The 19,895-nt window shown below is 34.6% G+C and overlaps 1 protein-coding gene across 5 annotated transcripts in view; it reads right to left on the bottom strand.

Moving 5' to 3' along the window:
- Positions 1–15,239: 15,239 nt before the first annotated feature.
- The window catches only part of LOC127794254 (transcription initiation factor TFIID subunit 12b), a 43,403-nt gene continuing 38,747 nt past the window's right edge, over positions 15,240–19,895 (bottom strand). For 3 of the 5 annotated variants that reach the window (XM_052325200.1, XM_052325202.1, XM_052325203.1), the window contains exons 7-9: positions 16,162–16,197; positions 15,852–16,075; positions 15,240–15,751 (exon numbers count right to left, since the gene is read on the bottom strand). In XM_052325200.1, the coding sequence (XP_052181160.1) occupies positions 15,893–16,075; positions 16,162–16,197 (219 nt within the window). In that variant the 3' untranslated portion in view covers positions 15,240–15,751; positions 15,852–15,892. The remainder of the gene's footprint in view (positions 15,752–15,851; positions 16,076–16,161; positions 16,198–19,895) is intronic. The other 2 variants (XM_052325201.1, XM_052325204.1) reach the window with 2 other exon arrangements.

The raw sequence follows: 19,895 nt of genomic DNA, 5'->3' as shown, positions 1-19,895 counted from the left end.
TATATATGTAGCCAGGATATGTATTAAAAGAGATTGAACAATTAAATTGATCTGTGGCATAAGATGAATTTAGGGTATCAGCATTTAATGCCCGAAAGTTGTTAATGAAGTTAACTATATAAGAACATATATGTATGTGTAATAATAATTAATTGTACTATTTTATGTTATTCATATTAATTAGTAATATAATAACAATATTAATATAGATTAAGTAACCCTTACACACGTCATTTAAATTAGTACTCTATGTACAATTACATCACATATATGTTTTAAACCTCTCTCTGAATTTATTTTGTCGTGGTTGCGCATGTGCAATATGATCTCCTTTGACTGGACATTGCTCATTGAAGTTAATGCTATCGCCTCGATATCGGTGAATGCCGGCCGGGAAGATTATTGCAGAGAGTCAGGCGAAGGCCTTCAAGATATTCACGCAGATGCTAGCTGCTTGAAGATTCCGTCAGCCTTGGAGGGCTGCGCGTGATCTGGGATAAGAATTGCAAGGGTGGAGGAGATCGAGCTTATAATTTTTGTCCAAACGGTCATGATGATTGACAATCATGGTATTGACTTGGAGGAGGACTAAAGCTGGCAGTATACATAGTAATGGAGATTCTTTCTGGCAACTGTATGTAACTTGTTCTTTACACTGTTATCCACTAATAATTAAGATTTCGGCTTTAATATTAACCATCTCATGTTTATCTCGTGTTTGCCGACGACTCGCTGTCTTCTGCCGACAGAAAAAGAAATAAGGGCCGGGGATCGAGCCTCTTGGGTCTCCATTAATCTTGAAATTAAGAAACTGGCGGGGTGATACATATATATGTATGTATGTGCATATATATATATATATATATAGATTGCTGGAAAATCAAAGAGTTGTCTTGAAGACATCTATTTTTCTTTGCCGTCGGAGTTCATTGTCAAAACAAAGCTTATATATACGTGGGTTCATGAAACTGGTTGGCCAGCTCTGCTGCTTTAACAATGTACAAGGAAATTCCGGTCTCATCTGTCCCCAAATTCAAATCTTTTCGGGGAGATTATATGTAAAGTTCTGGGAGAGCTTAGTGGAAAACACGTGATTTGTGTGGGTTACCGAACGTGAACACACAATGGCTACGAGTTCTTGTTTACGACAATACACACACCCACACAAAAGAGAACAGTGGAATGCCTACAGACCTTTTGAATGGATGCTGCGGCCAATGAATAAAGGCAAAGGATTTGGTAGACGATGACAAGATGGGTTTTGGCATGCATTCGAGAGAAACTAAGAAGGGCAAGTAGAGCTGTAGAGAAGGATAAAATGGCTTCCCTCAATTATATATATACGTACGCACACACACACACACACGAACCTGATGGGCAGCCAAGCAATGTTGACACTCGAAGAAATTAGGGTTTGCAGAGTCCGTCTGTCGTCAATTCCAACCTCAAAAAGTGGTGGTGGGTAGTCATCTTTTGGGTTTTTCTATCTCTAGTGTATAGAATTTTTCATATTTCTTTTAGGGTGCGTTTGATTGCAAGGGTGGAATTTAGGTGAAAAGAAAATGAAGAATTGTAGGGAAAATAAATTCTTGAAAATTTGAAGTTTAAGCTTGATTGCAAGGGTGGAATTTAGGTGAAAAAAAAATGAAGAATTGTAGGGAAAATAAATTCTTGAAAATTTGAAGTTTAAGCTGTTTGATTGGTATAATTTTTTATTTGGAAAATGATGTTATTTTTTATCTTTTGGTATTTGATTGGTAATATTTTCTATAGAATCTGGTTATTTTTTTGGCATTTTGTGTTTGATAGACATTATTTTTTATAAAAAATAACACATTTTTTTTATAAAATTTAACACTAAAAATATATTAAAAAATATTAAATCCTACTAAAAAAAAAACATTCACAGTAAATTGTCAAGAGAATTGTGCATCTAGCATTATCCTTATTGCAAAGGATGAAATTGAAAAAGCAGCAAGGCAATATTGGCAGTTGGACTTGAGCGATTTATTCATTCCAATTTTTGATTGGATTTCATGCACATGGGTGGTCTTCTTGCTCCCAATTTTCTCCAGTGCGTTGGATGCACAGATGGTGAATAGTTCTCTCCTTATCTTCTCTCTCTTCCTTACGTTAATTTTCAATGCCCTGTAAGCGTCGTTCGTCCTTCTTCTCAATTTTGCACGCCCTGTGTTTCGTCCTTCTCTTTCCCTCTTCTTCCATTGTCTGTTAAATCCACTGCAAATATATATGCGATATATATATATATGTAAAGCAGCAAGGCGCACAACTTCTTCTTTCTCTTGGTCTCGGCCTGACTCTCTCGCTTGTTGCTTCAATTGCCTAGAAAATCAGAGCTACTCCCCCTCCAAGAAATTTGATTTCTTTGATTTAAAGGAAAAACTCATCACGTGAGCAAAAGTGGGAAAATGGTTTCCTTGGAAAAAAATAGCTATCAAACACTGCATAACTAGAACATTGGGTGGAAAATATGCCATTTTATTGGAAAAAAATGGCTATCAATTAGGGCCTAGTGTCACGAGCATGCATGCAATGATATGTAAATCAAATATATTAAGTAATTTCTAATATCGAATCAACGAGAAAAATGTAATTTGAAAAAAATTATAACTAAAAAGAACAAAATATTATTATGATGATATTATTAATTACAAAAATTTATAGGTATTGAGTACGTATTTATAAATATATCACTTATCTATAAATTTATATAAAAGAAAGATTTATATAAATTTATATTTTAATCAAAAGATACATAGAAGATATATATATATATATTTTTGTCCGACTAATCTCTAGTAGTGGGTGACATTTTCTTAATAAATTCAGATATAGTCACAATTTATGCACACTCAGAATTGGATATTTGACGCAATCCATACGAGATTAATTATTTTTCAGTCGCACTGATTTGAACTTCAACACTACATGTAAAACTCTAAATACTTTATCACCGTGTCATACTTGTGAAATTAAAAAAAAAATAAAATTATAACTGAATGTGCTTCAATCTCAATCAAATTTAAATTTCAAGATGCAATTATCACACACGCGTGAAAGAGAACATGATAAAATTAAGGAGAGAGAGGCACTTAGAGTGGCTGAAATGTGCCTTGGGACTTCTTTGTCGTTTTGCTTTTGGGTTCTATCACTTTCTTCCTTTCTAACACTTGCAAAAGCTAACGATTATTAAAGAAGGAATGATTTCAGAGGGCACCCAATAAAGAGAGGAGATTCCATTCCAATAGCAGCCGGCAACTTGAACTGTTGTACACAAACACAATATTGCAGAAAAAAAAAATTATTTAAACACTTGATATTTTAATTGAATGCTAATCATGAAAATAATTTTATTATTTTTGTAAATTTATAATTTTATAGATCTTTTTATTTCAACAATTAACTCTAAATTAGTTCAATTACGTATAATTTTATTCAACATATAAAATCAATTTAAAGAGAATCTGTTCACGTTGATTTGACATGACATGTCATAAAATAATAATATTTATAAAATTCATATTTTAACTTATAAAAGAAAAAATAAATGAATTATATGTAAGATATTATATATTTTTTTTTATTTATGTATACGTGTGGATTCCATAAATATTATTATCATATAACACTTATCAGGTCAAATCAATATGAACACATCAATTTTACATGTTGAACAAAATTGCATTAATTTGAACATAATTGTCAAAAATAAAAGAATTAGATAAAATTGTAAATTCACAAAAAATATTAAATTATTTGTATGATTGACGGTTTAATTAATAATTTGGGTTTGATATATTATATATATTTATGTTGATATGACACAAAATACAAGAAATCAATACAAAATATCACCACAAGAATCAAAGTTGAATGCCCAAAATACCATTTGAGCAATTAATTTCTACATTAGTTTTGGTTGGCAATTAATTTGTTCATCCAAAGTGCCATTTTCAATAATTTTGTGGAGATTTTGTCAATTTTGCAAACGTTTGTGTCGGCAACAGCCTTCCCCCTACAACCCACAAGAAACCAAACCTTATGACTTACCACCTTTGTACGTAAATGAATCCAATTTGTACGTAAACTAAAGGACTTGCTTTTTAAACTGAGCAAGAAGTGAAAAGATCACGTGTTTATATATAAGGGTCTTTTTGGTATTGTCTTGTCATTTTTATTAATTTTTTAAAGTATGATATATTTTTTTTAAATCATAAATTAAGTTACTTTTAAATAAAAATAAGAGACCGTTGATCTCTATTAAAAGTGTATAATAATTAACTTTTAAAGATGAACACGATCATTAATTACATTCCCGATCTTTTTAATCATGCCATCATGTAAAATAGCTATTTAATATAGACTAAATACATATTTTTACCATTATATTTTTATATATTTTTTTTGTGATCATTTAAACTTTTCGCTATTTCAATTACACTTATATACATATATTTTCGAGTCAATTTAATCCTTTATGGAGTTAAATGAATTCAAAAATATAAATGCATGAGTGCGATCCAAATAACAAAAAATTCGAATTATCACACAAAAAGAATATCAAAGTACAAAGATTTAATTAAGTTGAAAATGCAAGTCCAAATGTGTAATTAAAATAACGAAAAATTCGAGTAATGACATGAAAGTATAGAAACAAAAATATGGGTTCGACTATTAGATATATTTTGTTTTTTCAATTGTTTTCTAGTAGCTATAAAATATTTACCATTACCAAGCATTTATTTCTTATTCTTAACATTAATACACACATCATCACACTTAGTTACCAAATTACACTATTTTATGAATATCACTTTTATAGCATATGTAGCACAGGACAACATATGTTGTGCAGTGCAACAATATATACCAAATAGGCCTTAGACTTGCTTGGTATTGTTATGATTTCTTTATATTATATTTGTTGTGAAAGTAATGTTTGGTAATTAAGTACACTTCGTATTGTGCTTATTAAGGTTAAAAATAAGTAATAAATGCCCATTTCACTAGACACTTCTTGCTTCTTAAAACCACCATTGAGGTTTGCCTAAATTACACTGAGCATCCTTGTATTTTAAAAAAATGACACAAATTTCCTTTAACTACAACAAATTCTAGAAATAGACCATTTTAGCTTTGTATTTGAATTACTTCTCCATCTCTTTCTTTGTTGTCTCCCATACCCCTTCCCCTGTCTCCCATTCTCTCTTTCATCTCCATTTAAAGTCCAACATTAATGATTTAGACAATTGTCAGTGATTGTCGCCATATAATCACTTAAGTGTCTCTTTCTTTATCTTTTTTTCATTGAAGATCAATTTTTAACATAGTTGACACATTTTTATTAGAAAATAAAAATGTACAATGTAAATACAAAAACTTGTACCAATTTATTTTTCAATAAAAATGTATTAATTAGACTAAAGATCAATTTCCAATCTAGATAAATAATATTATTCTTTTTTTTTTGTGTGGTTTCCATTGAAAACCATCACCATCTAGGTTTAATTAAGTGGAAACCTAAATGGTTTGATCGAACATCTAAGTTTCAATTGAAAACCATTTGGTTCAATAGATTGAGAAACCCTGCATCTAAGTTTCAATTAGAAACGCAAATGGAAACTAAGAGCAGTAACGATTCATGAAGATGTACTAGAGGAAACAACAATAATTCATTATTTGGAGGTATTCAATAAATTTATAATGACAAACGACAATGGTAGATGTAATACCTCGAGAGCCCAGAGAAATTAGTATATATCGAGGATAGTGTAAGGAAGGAAACAACACCAGCTGGATACCTTTTGGGCTGAATGTTGGCAAAGAACTCCCAAGTTAAGCGTGCTTGACCTGGGGCAATCCAAGGATGGGTGACCCCTCCTGGGAAGTTCGTGTAGGCCCATCAGGGTAAGTTGTTCCGGTCCTTCCTATCGCTCGATGCGGGATGTTACAGGTGGTATCAGAGCCGACCCCGAGCCTCTGAGCGCGGTGGTGGGGCAAACCTCAGCAAGGATGCTGAGTCCCTATGGGGGGTGCGTGTAGGCATCTTAGGCGAATCCCACATCGGCCATGCAAAGGGGGGAGATCTGGGACTGGTTGTAAGGTCGCATGACGAAGACGTCATGTACTCAAGGGGGGAGAATGTAATACCCCGAGAGCCCAGAGAAGTTAGTATATATCGAGGATAGTGTAAGGAAGGAAACAACACCAGCATCCACTTTTTGGGCTGAATGTTGGCAAAGAACTCCCAAGTTAAGCGTACTTGACCTGGGACAATCCAATGATAGGTGACCTCCCCGGGAAGTTCGTGTAGGCCCATCAAGGTAAGTTGTTCTGGTCCTTCCTATCGCTCGATGCGGGATGTTACAGTAGATCTAGAAATGCTTTCTCTAGTAAACCTATTATTGTGGAGAGTTCGATGAAACTGGGTTTTAACAAAAACTAACTAATGGATTTACTATTTGGAATCCAATGTTGGGTTTGGTGAAAAAACTAACTAATGGATTCACTATTTGGAATCCAATGTTGGGTTTGGTGAAGTCATCGTATGGTTAAATAATTAATTTTTGAAAAATGTTACTCTTACATCATTGTGTACACTTTGGGTTACACAATGGTATAAGAGTAGCATGACTCTTAATTTTTTAATTATTTTAAAAAAGAAAAGAATATTTTAAGAATTTTAACAAAGTTAATTACAATTACTTAACAACATAAAATATGCTATGCGAGAAAGTTAACCTAAAAAGAGGTTTGTATTCCTTTAAAAAAATATATAAATGATCGGTATAATAAATTAATTAGACAATTCTTAAAGGTGGTAGTGAAATTTATCTTTTATAAAAAGATAAAAATTTACTTACTTTTAAGATCTCATTTTAGGGCATCTCAACCCCACTTCGTACAAAAGTAAGTGTAATTTATCAAACCCTAATTTCAATATATCTAAAAGGGTCACCTAGCTATTCCACTTTGCCCTTAAAATGGGTACCCCCATAAAGTAATTGCCCTTCAAAACAATAATTAATTCAGCAGAAACATACCTTTGGGACTTTATTGTAACAATGCTCTGCCTTTCCTATATTTTATAGAAAGAAATATTTATAAAATAACGTCATATTGTAAATAATTATATTATTTGGTACAAAATGTCTTGGGACGATGGTAGGTTTGGGTCATATTCAGTGGTCCCATCCCCACACCACGGCCCAATGGAGGATCCGAATCCGATCTCGTCACATCTCAATGATTGCCCAAAAATGCAGTGTCTCTCAGAATTATTCAACTTTTAAAATATCTTATCATTATTATTAATTTAGTTTTAAAATTTTCACTTAAACCCTAACCAGTAACCATGACACAAAATTTGCGAAACTTAATGGATTTACAAACGTTGGTGATAGCGTCATAAATGAGTCGAGTCGTTTGTGAGGAGTTTGGTATTCGAGTTGACAAAAATTTATTCAAGTTCGTTTGTTCGTTAAAGTGAACAAATAAAACTTGAGTTTAACTTTAAAACTCAATTTGTAAATGAGTCGGAATTGAACTCAATAAATCTCAACTTGTTAAAATTTGTTAATAAATTTAACGAACTTACTGACAAGCTCGAGAGTTTGGAAACTAACTTGCGAGCCGAGCCTAATCTCAGCAAATCTCAACTCGATTCGATTGTAATCCTAATTGGTGAGATGTTAAGATTTTGTTAATTAATTTTAATATTTAACAATTATTTTCCAACTAATAAATATCTAGAACCTAAAGGATTTTTCAAGCACAGGAGAAGTTTTAAGGGTCTTATCAGTTACCTTTAATAGTTAGTTACCAACTGATAAAATTTTGAAAACCTAACAAGTTTTCAAACCCAAGTGGTTTGGTTTGAAAATCCGTTGAATTCTCCACAGACTATCCTCTCTCATGAGACAATCATTGCTGCATGACACGAGAAATAAAAATAAATTAATTAATTAACAAAGGTAATTTAAAATTTTAACATTTAGCAACTAACAAAGATTGGAAGCTAAAGGGTTTTCAAATTTAGGAGATGCTCAAGGGCCTTATCAATTTGTTTTAATATTTAACATTTAATAGTTACTTACCAACCAACAAAATTTTGAAAATCTAAGGAGTTTTTAGACCCACATGAGGTATCCTCTCTCGACACTTGATCATGACAATCATTATGTAATGTCACATCGCATTAGAAATTAAATAAATAAATAAATAAGGATAATTTTGAAAACCCCTTTTTTTAACATTAAAAACATCAAATCGTGACATTTAATAGACTGATAGGAACCCATTTTGGGATGCGTCCAGCTGAGCCACTGTGTGATTTTGTAATGTTTCACTGATTAATATTAAAAGTTTATATAGAAATAAAAAAAATAATTTATTTTATATTTAAAATCATTTTATATATTTAAAAATTCATTAAATATATACATTCACATCACATCAAAGAGAATAATTTTCTAAATGACTAACGCATGATTTAGGCACGTGATTACATGACTTGATAAAGACAAATAAATTGTATGTGACCATGAAATTAAAAGATATCTTCTTGCAAAGAGAATATTTTATATTAGATATTTTAATTATAATCAACACAATAACGGACAATAACTTAAAATTAATAAAGAAAAAGGGTCAGTGTCATGACTTATGTTAGAATTTTAGGACACTTTCCATATACAGAATCTCCGTGACGACAACATTTTTAATAAAAAAATTAATATAAAAAAACCCAGATTGGATATAAAAATTATCTTTATGCCATTTTGGTACAAACCTAAAGCTTACATGAAATGGGGTATACCATTCATTTGTAGGGCAGAGCAGCACAGTTGAGATCCAAAAAGAGTGGAAGAGTACAACAGCTCAAGGCAGTTGCATATGTTCAAAGGCACACTCCACATGCATGGCTGCAATGCATATGGCTGTATGTCTAATGTCTATATGGCTATGGCTCTGTATTAAACACATGCAGACGCTGCAGTGTGGCCCAATTTTGTTGTGGACAGTACCTGCAGTGCTGAGTACGTAGTAATTTGGATTGATCAATTTGTAGGACCTTATATCTGGACAAGCAGTGGTAGGTTAGTGACCTCTCTGATTTGTAGGGCACCCCCAGAGAGACTTTCATGAATTTGGGGGGGGTGACTACTCTCCCTCCCTCCTCCCATTTGTACAAGTGAAAATGGAATGATAATCTAGTGGTGGGAGGGTTCGAACGGGTTAACATGATTGATTAATTAGTTGATGGTGTTCTAATAAGATCTCATATTTAGTAGGGTTTGAGGTGACTTAATTAATACCGTCTCAAAACAAACTTTACTATTACAAATAATGTAAACCCTTTTCATAATGTAGCATTGTTAAACAAAAGAAGTGTGTAAAATGTGATCATTAGCATAATTGGTTTATGTATTCACCTTTCTTCAAAAGTCTCTTAATTTTGATATCTTCACTTTCTAGTAACATTAATCACGTTTATCTCTTTTCATTTCACATCTTCAGGCTTTTTGGAAGCAAAAATTTCACCATATTTATATAAAACTTTAAAACCATTATTATATTTTAGATTATTATTGTTTTGGATTAGAGTTAGATGAAATGCCAAAAAGGGTTAGGAGAAAATGCAAAATCATCACACGGGTGTTGCTCACTTTGACAAGGAACCAAAACCACCATTAACTATATATCTTTTGTTTATATATATATATATATATATATATATGAATTTTGATCTCCTAAACAAGGATAGTGGGATAATTAAAATAATAATTATATTTAAGTTAGACCCCACATAATAAAATAAGTTGTCATATAGAGTGGATCTCACATAATAATTACATTTATGTTGCCAAGTCAACGTTTTTTTAGTAATATTTCTTAGTATAAATTAAGTAACATTGCTTAAGAAATCAAAACTCATATATATATATATATATATATTATCTTTGACATAATTAAATAAAATTGACAAATTAATTAGGCTATTATTGGAGAGACCCCTCCCCTAAACCCTATATATTTGGAATAATGTAGCATTATTAAACAAAAGAAGTGTGTAAAATGTGATTAGTATGAATTCGTTTGTGTACTCACCTTTCTACACTAAGTCTTTTTTGCACTTCTTTGCTTTCTAATAATTTTACTATCTTCGGCGGATGCATGTCTATTTATTTTCATTTCATATTTTCAAGCTTTTTCAAATCTAAAGTTTCATGATAAATCTCTTTTTATTGTTGTTGTTGTTGTTGTTTTGGGTTAAGAGTTAGATGAAATGCCAAAAGGGTTAGGATGAAATTCAAAATCATCACATGAGTGTTGCTTGCTTGTCAACCAAAACCACCTTTAACTATGTTTTGTTTTATAAGTTGACAAATTTAAGCTATTATTGGAGAGACCCCTCCCCTTTTTCAAGTCATTGATTTGTAGCTAATTCCTTGAACATGGAGTGGACGTTTGAATGAGATGGTTTTGATGGTTAGACACAAGAGATTTTGTACCACACTTAAAAAGACACATCTAGTCTCATCTATGTGTGTATAAATATATATATATGTAATATTTTTATTTTTTTACCCCTACTTTATTAGGGAAATTTTGGTTTATAATGCTAAAATACAATATAGACTAAGTTAATATGCGTTTTATTTTCTCTTGTCTATCTAGAAATAACAAAATTGCTTGCATGATATAAATTAATCAACAAATAAAATTATTGTCATCATGGTAATGATGTCCGAGACAACTTCATTTTGATTTTTAATAGCTACCCTAAGTAGCAAAAACGAGACGTCTTCCCAAATTAAAGAAAAAAACAAGGGAAAGCGTCGTTTCGCTTTCTCTATATAGAAATAAAAGATGAAATTTTTTGGGGCAAACAAATTAACCCCTAAATGTATGTGTACTAATGTGTGTGGCAAAGTCCATAGGAACCAAACCATATAATGTAGCTTGAAATTGACGAGAAGAAGAAAATCCATAAGCAGCCAATTTCGTCACGTTACGGTGCTTGGAAATGATTGAAGAGTTTTCTTTCAAAATTATGAGAAATGACAACACCCATCTTGAAATTTTTAGGGCCCATTATTTGTGTGTAAATTTACCCAAAACAAATCATTATTTATTTTTGCCGACAAAAAAAAAAATTATGATTTCTTTCAATATAATCATTATCTCAAAGAGCCAATTATAGAGTTATTAAGATTATGGGCGGCTATAAGAATCTCACTCTTACATTATTTTGATAATTAGACGAGGCCACAAGTAACTCACTGGGTTTGGGAGTCAATTGTGTGTTGTTTCATGATTGAGCTGATAAATGTTAAACATTAAAAAAATTTATTATAACACGAATAAAATTACTGAAGGCTAATTGAGTTTGAGTTTGAGTTTCTTGAGCTTTTTCTTTGATGATATTTGTAAAGGTGTAGATGATTTTTTTAATTTTTATTTTATAAAAAATAAACAATCAAGGTAAATATTTAATTAATTTAATTAGAATATCCGACTAAAACGATAAATTATATATTTATTGATAATGGTAATCATTGTCTTAATTATGTTGATTGGTAATGTTAAAGGGATAGTTAGACAGTAATAAAAATAATGTATATTTATCACGTTTTAATTTTAATATTTAAATAATTTTATTAATTTAATAATAAACACAATATATATATATATAATAGAATTTGTAATCTTGTAAGAACTACCACTAGAAAGTGGGTCCCAAATAATGGAGGCCCTGAGCTTTCGCCATTAATGGCTGCTTGATGGATTTTGAAAAATGGAAAATTACTTTTGTGTTTTGGAGACACGCCGCCTATGATTAGGTACTTAATCGTTCTTTGTATATTAATTTTGGATGCTTATAAAATTATAAATAATTTTTTTATAGATTTAATAATCATTCGTAGTAACATTAAAATAACAATGATAATGATGGGACCAAAACTCTCACGATGGGCGAGCACAACCACGTGCTTGGTCCATGATTATCAAATCATTATTTTCGTATTTGATAAATTTATTTAGTATAAACTTACATGTTCTTAAACTTTTATGTTCTAAATTTATTATTAGTGTAATTTTTAGAACACTAAAGTTTAAAATAAAATTGATAGTACGTTAAATATTTAAAAAAATAAAATGAGTAATCTTAATCTTAATTAATTATTTTAAATAAGATTAAATACACTTTTTTTTTTATTTTAGAATCGAAGATCGATTTATTTATTTTTTTTTTTTGGATTGGAACCCTCCGAACAATGTTTAATGGTGGCTGCATGGCAGGATGAATTTTTTTTTTGGTGTGATTTTGTACACCGATTTAATAGGGATGCACGTCACCTACCGTTAATTTAGGGGATAAAAAAATCATTATGGGATAGGGGTCTCTCTCCCAAAGCCGTTTCTCTCTCTCCCCTTCCCTTGTTCTCACTGTTTTTCTTCTATCATTGACGCTCTCTCCTTTGCATCATTCTTCTCCATTGTTGCCTTGTCTTTCGCATGTCGATTGTTGCTACATCCTCCCTTGTCACGGTAAGGGAGGATGTAGCGTTAGTCAACGAGACAACAATGATAGTAACGCGGCGAGATGCTTGTTGGAGAAAAAAAAGGAAGGAAAGAGAGGAGGAGGCCCACAAAATTGACTTTAGGTGACATGCACCCTCGTTAAAGTGAGTGGACAAAATCACATTGTCTCTACTTCCTTATGCAATGATGTGGCCAGCAGGTCCTTCACACGTCTGGGCAAGGCCGAACCTTCCACGAGGCCCATGAGGCAGCTGCCTCATGGCCCATGAAAATTTCACAATTTAGGGGCCCATAACTTGAAAATGGCCCGTGCAAATTTCATAAGTAGGGGCCCATGGAAATTTCACAGTTCAGGGCCCATGCTTTTTTCGCCCGCCCGCCCACCCTCTTCTTGCGACCCTTCTCCCTTTCTCTCTTTCGCTCGCTGCCCTAGAAACCCTACCTCTTTGGCTCTGTCGCGCCTCGCCCTCGCCCCCCTTCTCGCGACCCTTATCCCTCTCTCTCTTTTGCTCGCTTGCCCTAGCCCTACCTTTTTCGCTTCGTCGTGCCTCGCCCTCACCCTCGCTCTCGCCTCTCGTTGCTGCTCCGTCGCCGGTAGCTCGCTGCCTCTTTCTCTTCTTGCTGCTCCTTGCCCTTCGCCTTCGCCCTCGCCCTCGCCCTCGCTTTCTCGCCTCTCGCTGCTCGATCGGCGATGGCTCGTCCTCAGCGATTTGCCTCGCCCTCATGGCCGATGGCTCGCTGCTCGGGCGCTCGTCCAGCAAGCATCGCCTCTCGCTGCTTTGCTTGGTCGCCGGCTCACCATCGCCGCTGCTCTACTCGGTCGCTGGCTCACCATCACCCTCCGTCGCTCGCCCTTGTGGGTTGTGGCCGGTGGCTCGCTACCTCTTGATTGCCGATTGGGCTATCAGATTAAATCTGCTTCTCAGATGCTCTAACTCCGAATTGCTTCAACTTTCAACGGTTCAGCAGTTAGTTGCTTCTTTATTTCATTTTGTTTATGGTAGTATCCTTTGTTTGGTTTCGTTTATAGTAATTTTTAATTGATAATTTAAAAAAAAATTATTCTTATGGTATAAATATTTATTTATTTTTTATATTTTATTATACAATTTGGGGCCCATTTTCACGTCTCGCCTCAGGGTCCCAAAAACTCAGGTCCGACACTGCGTCTGAGCAGCCGGTTCTCTTCCAATGGCAGGCTCCGGTAGAGCTCTTCCCGCCGGTGGTTTCGTCCCCTTGCAGCAACAGGCGATAGCAATTTTGATCCAACAATGGACGATAGATCAGTTCTCACTTTCCGATCACAAGCCCTCCGTCGATAGGCCCCCAGGTGAAACCGCCGCAGCAGGTAACCCCTAGTTTCCTCTTCCATTGGGCACGGTCTTCTCCATACTTCTCGCCCGCCCTACAAACTCCTCCTTCCATAACTTCGTCCTCGAGAATGGCAGTCAGACTGTGTACATCCGCTTGGAAGTTGAACCCAGCCCAGACAGGAGAGTGGTGGCCTGCAATTGGCCTTTTTTGGGTTTTATTTTTTCCCTTGAAATTCAGAGGAAAGAGGGGACAGTAAAGAAAGGAGGAGAGATCATGGACATGGAAAAGGTAAAGCAGTTACTTTTACATATACCCTTTTTAACTGTAAAGGATGTCTTGTGATTGATGTTTTCAGGACAGTAGTGGGAGTGTGATTGCAAATACGACAATCCCTGATGATCTTTGTAATTAACACATCTAAGTCATTGTCTTATTGAAGCAAAAAGGTTGGAGGAGATGACTGGGGGCAGTGGCAGAGTTCATATGGGTGTCCTGTCTATGAGGAAACTTAATAACGTACGGTTTTGGGGGGGGCAGCCAATCTTGAAAGATTGTGCCAAACCCAACAAACTTTCTTGGCAAACATGAAGGTTAGGAGACGGCATTGAAGACAAAAATGCAACAACGGTTCTACTTAACTTGAATATCGTTTTCAAACACAGAAGAGAGTTAAAGAGAAAGCTCCTGTGTAGTCAAACTGGACCCACAAGAGACCCCACGATTGCAAAGACAAATATGCGGGCAGCGGGGAGAGTTTGATGTGTCCCCTTCCAACACAGTAAAGTACTAAAATTGCTATGCCGAATCATGCTACACAAGAAAGGAAGAGAGGGGGGGGGGACAGCTTCACAAGCCCTAAACCCTATATTGCAACCAACACGAAAATGAAATGAAATTTTTTCAAAACTAACGTCGTGTAACAGCCTCAATGCGACTTGAGCACACATGCGCAAAACAAGGTAAGACTACCACAATTAATCATTCCCAGAGCCTGCAAGGAGGGACCGTTCTCTTTTTCTTAAATTTTAAAACAGCAAAGTAATAACACAGAATAGGCCAGGAACACTTAAGCAAGCAATCTGGATTAAAAGATCATACAGCTTCAGTTACCCAGAAAAAGGAAAAACCAAATCCATTAAGAATGGAATTGTAGGCCGTTCACCAACCTCAAAGAAAACAGGCAAAATAGCTCAACAAAGCACAGAACTAGAGAAAAATAAAATGAAGAAAGAAAAGGAATCAGAGTTCATCTTGCAGACGAGGCAACGGAGGACCTTCAGATAGACTTACTCCAATCTCAGTTACCCTCCTAACTTCAATCGGAAATAGATTCTTGAAACAATGCAAAAGAACAATTTTAATCCTTAAAACCCCCCTATTAGAAACCTAGGATTTCATGTCTTCCCATTTCAGGAATATTGTATTGTGACATCCAAATGAACAATAAATCATAATCAAAGAGCATTAGAAAATATGCAACCTGAATATCATTCTGTCAGGATGAAGAGCCTATTCATTTACTTAACCAAAAAAAAAGAGACTATTTGTTCCAAACCATTTTAAAAAACTATTTACAGAGACTTCAGAACCATCTATAATGTTGTGTAGATGCAATACTGCATTATCCTAAGTCACATTCTGGCTGGTTGGTAGAACCTCGGTTCATAATTTTACCTTTGGACACACAAAAGAACTGAGATAGCATTTTTCCATCCTTTCGTATGAGATCATGTGTATAGGGTGCTCTGAGACTAAAGACATCCATCTGAATAATATACCAGCAGCAACATTCAAGGGCAAATTAGGTCCACCCAATTGGAGATAGAGCAGCAAGCTAATGGTCCAGTCTCTGATGGATGCTTTCCACCTATACAAAATGAATAAATGACGTTAATTTATGAAAGAAAGCAACAACCTATTTACCAGGAAGCCCAGGATACTAATCAACAAGGTCTACGCGGTTATACCCATCCAGCAATGCGACCGGATGAAAATGAAAACATACTTCTCAAAATCGAGTTATTTGCTGCAGGATTTGAGAAGTATTGGGTTGTGAAGCCAACTGATCAGAACTTGGGGAAGGTCTCATTGGCTGGTTGGTATTAGCTGGGTCAATGACCCCCTGCCCAGGTGTCTCTTTAGCACTACTAACATTTGCTTCTGAGTGGGAGGACTCCATCATCGAGTGTATCTGACACCGATATTCATGTTGATGATAAGTTCTAAAACCACATGAAAGAAGACAGATGAAAGGCAAATATGAAAAATTTCGCTCACCAAGTCAAGACGCTTCTTGTGAAGATCACTTGATGGCTGCACAAACATTTTAAAATCATTATAAATATATGATTCAATCAGACATATAACAAGCAGCATCTCTATGCATCTGGAATCCATGGAGAAGACACCCAGAATCTCCAAAGTAATAAACCAGGATGAGCCACGAAATCACAAGTATAACTACTTAAATTGTATCTGGAATCCTTGAAGAACACACTCGGAATGTCCAAAACCATCAAGCAATAAACCAGAATGAGCCATGAAATCTAGTAAGCATAACTAGTTAAATTACATAAAAACGTTCACAAACAAAATGGGGTACATTACAAGAACCAAGTACAGAGTAAGAAATGAAGCTATGTCTAGGCATCAGACTTCTTCAAATCGTATAGAGGAATGTACTCAAAGTTGTGCATTTTGTGAACATTTAATGTAATTTACATTGTTTAACATCCTATCATAAGATACTGTTATCAATTAAGATGTACTAGATAACATGAATTTATGATAAAGGGATCTCTATCTCACATCTAAGTTAGAAACTCTTTTTACCATTGAACGTCAATTTCTTCTCCAAACATCTTTAAAGTTACAGGATCCGAGGATGCATTTATTTAGTGGACTACACAAAGAATCCCAGTAAGAGACCACAATGGAGTGGACGAGGAACGTTTGCTCAGTTGTACCAGACTAAATGTGGGATAAAATTAAGAATGAATTTTTTCCCATTATGTAAACATATATCAGTACTAATCTGGTACATACAATGACACGTGAATTGGGATAAAATAAATTAAAAAATTCATACCATACGTAGTATAAGTGGAATTATATTATAGGGGTTAAATGACTCCCATACACATGGTTTAAGCAGAAATCATGAAACCCCTATATGATCCAAAAGTGAACACACAATCCCCTCTTGTCCAGTGAATTGGTAACACAACAAGCATGACCATTATGGAAGGACCTTTCAAGCAGGAAAGATTGGGCCAGGGGTGGCAAAGGGATGGGGATGAGGGAGGAAGAGGAGAGGAAATAATTGGAATTGATTTTCTGGGCAGGAATCTGTCACATACGACGACTTATTCTTTGTTATTTTTAAAATTTTTCCTTAATGCTGTAATTGTTATTTCCTTTATTACTGTTATTGCTTATTGTAGTTTGTTGTTTTAATTTTCAGCTGTAATACTTTGTTACTAGGAGAATATTCTAGGGAGAGCCCACGTGCATGGGCTAGAATAAGACAAAACCGGTTGTTATAACCGCTCGTAAGGGGAATCTGCTATGGCAGCACCCATGCTAGGAGGTATATATATCCCTCCTAGACCTTCCAGGAAGGATTATCGAGAATCATCATTGAAATTCAATCTCTCTGTTTCTCTCTCTCTGTTTTTCTCTGTTCTTTCTTCCCTCTGTTCTGCCTAGCTTTTTCTCTCTTCTACTGCTATTCACCGATTTACACTAAGTCAGTAAGATAGCCATTGTCACTAGCAGTAACAGAATCATTTGTCAATTTCTGAACTGCAGGCAGCCAAGTCTTTTTCTGGTAACCTACAAGGTTAAAGTGCAATTAAGTTTTTGAGTTGGTGTAATTTGCAGGAATTCTTACCCACTATGCTATGTATGGGCACATTGCAGTTAAATTCAGTGAACACGCATTTTACAGTTTGAACCATGAGTTGAATGTTCGTTTATGAACCACAGTGGTAAAAGAATTATGAAAAACATTCCACCATGAATGATTCATTGATCTATGGGACTTATATACAAAAAAACTCATAAAAAATCTGCAAAAAACTTTCCTAATTATTCTCTTATTTTATAGGAGTAGATTACAACACTTCAGCTATCTAATTCACAGATTTAAATTAGCAAGAATTTGGATATTTCGAGACTGATTTATCCTTATTCTTTCTTATCTCTTAGTTTGGATTTTTTCTATTATCTTGATCTGCATTCCCGTGCCATTCATTCTCCCTTGTCTTCTTCTAACACTCCCCTCAAGTTAGTGAATAGATGTCAAATCATTCTCATCTTGCCTTTAAGTGATTCAAAACCTTGTTTTTGCATTGCTTTAGTCAAGATATATGCTCCTTGATCTTCAGTAGGAACATAAGTGAGTCTTATGTCTCCTCTTTCCATCTCTTGCTTGACAAAGTGCCTATCAATTCTGACATGTTTCATCCAGTCATGTATTGGATTGTTTACAATGCTGATAGCTGATTTGTTGTCACTGTAGAGTAGTTTAGGAGAGGATATAGGCATAGATAGATCCTTCATCAATTTTTCTATTCATATTATTTCACAAATCCCTTGAGCAGTGGCTTGATACTCAGCTTCTTCACTGCTACGAGCAACAACTTACTGTTTCTTACTTTTCCATGTAACTAGATTTCCTCACAACTTGGTACAATACCCTGATATGGATCTACCATCCTCAATAGAACCTGCCTAATCTAAAGTTGCATAGCCACTGATTCCTCTATCCTGATTTTTCTTGAACATTAACCCCTTCCAGGTATTTCTTTGAGATACCAAAGCATATGATAAGCTACTCCAAGATGTCTTTTAGTGGGTAAATGCATAAATTGGCTAATAATGCTTACAACATATACAATATCTGGCCTTATGTGAGATAGGTAGATGAACTTGCCTATTAGGTGTTAATATCTTCCTTTATCAACCTGATATTCTTCTTTCTCTTCTCTATTCTTCCAATTGGGCTCTAGGGTCTTAGTAGATCTAAGGTGTATTTCCTTTTGAGATATGAAAATGCCTTCCTTGCTTCTAGCCACTTCCAATCCAAGGAAGTATCTTTATTCTCCCAATTCCTTTACCTGAATGTTTCCCTCACTTGATGCTTTAATTTTTTAATCTCTTGGTTGTTGTCTCCCATGATGATGATATCATCTACATAGACTATCAAAATTGTTCTTCTTCCATCATTTTCTATCTTTGTGAAGAGAGTGTGATATGTCTGCCCTTGCTTGTATCCAAGCTAGGTAGAGTATCACTAAATTTCTTAAACCATGCCCAAGGAGATTGTTTAAGACCACACAATGATTTCTTTAGCTTACATACCTTCCCTCTTGTGTCATTTTCCTCAAAACTAGGTGGTACTTCTCATATAGATTTCTTCTTCCAGCTCACCATTCAAGAAAGTATTTTTGATATCTAATTGATGTAGTCTCCAATCTAGATTTACTGCCAAGGATAATAATACTCGAATGGAATTTAGCTTAGCTACTGGAGCAAACATTTCCTTGTAGTCCAAGCCCTAAGTTTGTGTAAATCCTTGGGCAACAAGTCTAGACTTGTACTTATAAATACTCCCATCACATTTATATTTCACAATGAACACCCACTTGTTGCCTACTATTTTCTTTCCATCTGGTAGCCTCACAACTTCCCAAGTATCATTCTTTTCTAAAGCTTACATTTCTTCCATGACCGTTGCCTTCCACTTTTCATCCCATAGTGCATGATAAATGTCTGTTGAAATAGCAACACTATCAAGACTGACAGTAAATGATTTGAATTGAGAAGATAATTTTGAGTATCCCAAATAATTTGAAATAAGGTGTTTTGTGCATGATCTTATCCCTTTCCTTAGTGCAATTGGGATACCTAGATCATCTTCTTTATTACCCCCTTCATCTTCTAGACTGTTCAGTGCCTCATCTCTTGCAGCCACATTTTCTTGACTTATCTCCGGATTAGATAATTTG

This window comes from Diospyros lotus, chromosome 2 (genome assembly GCF_014633365.1).
Source record: "Diospyros lotus cultivar Yz01 chromosome 2, ASM1463336v1, whole genome shotgun sequence".
Taxonomy (NCBI): domain Eukaryota; kingdom Viridiplantae; phylum Streptophyta; class Magnoliopsida; order Ericales; family Ebenaceae; genus Diospyros; species Diospyros lotus.
This window is presented reverse-complemented; position numbering and strand designations above follow the sequence as displayed.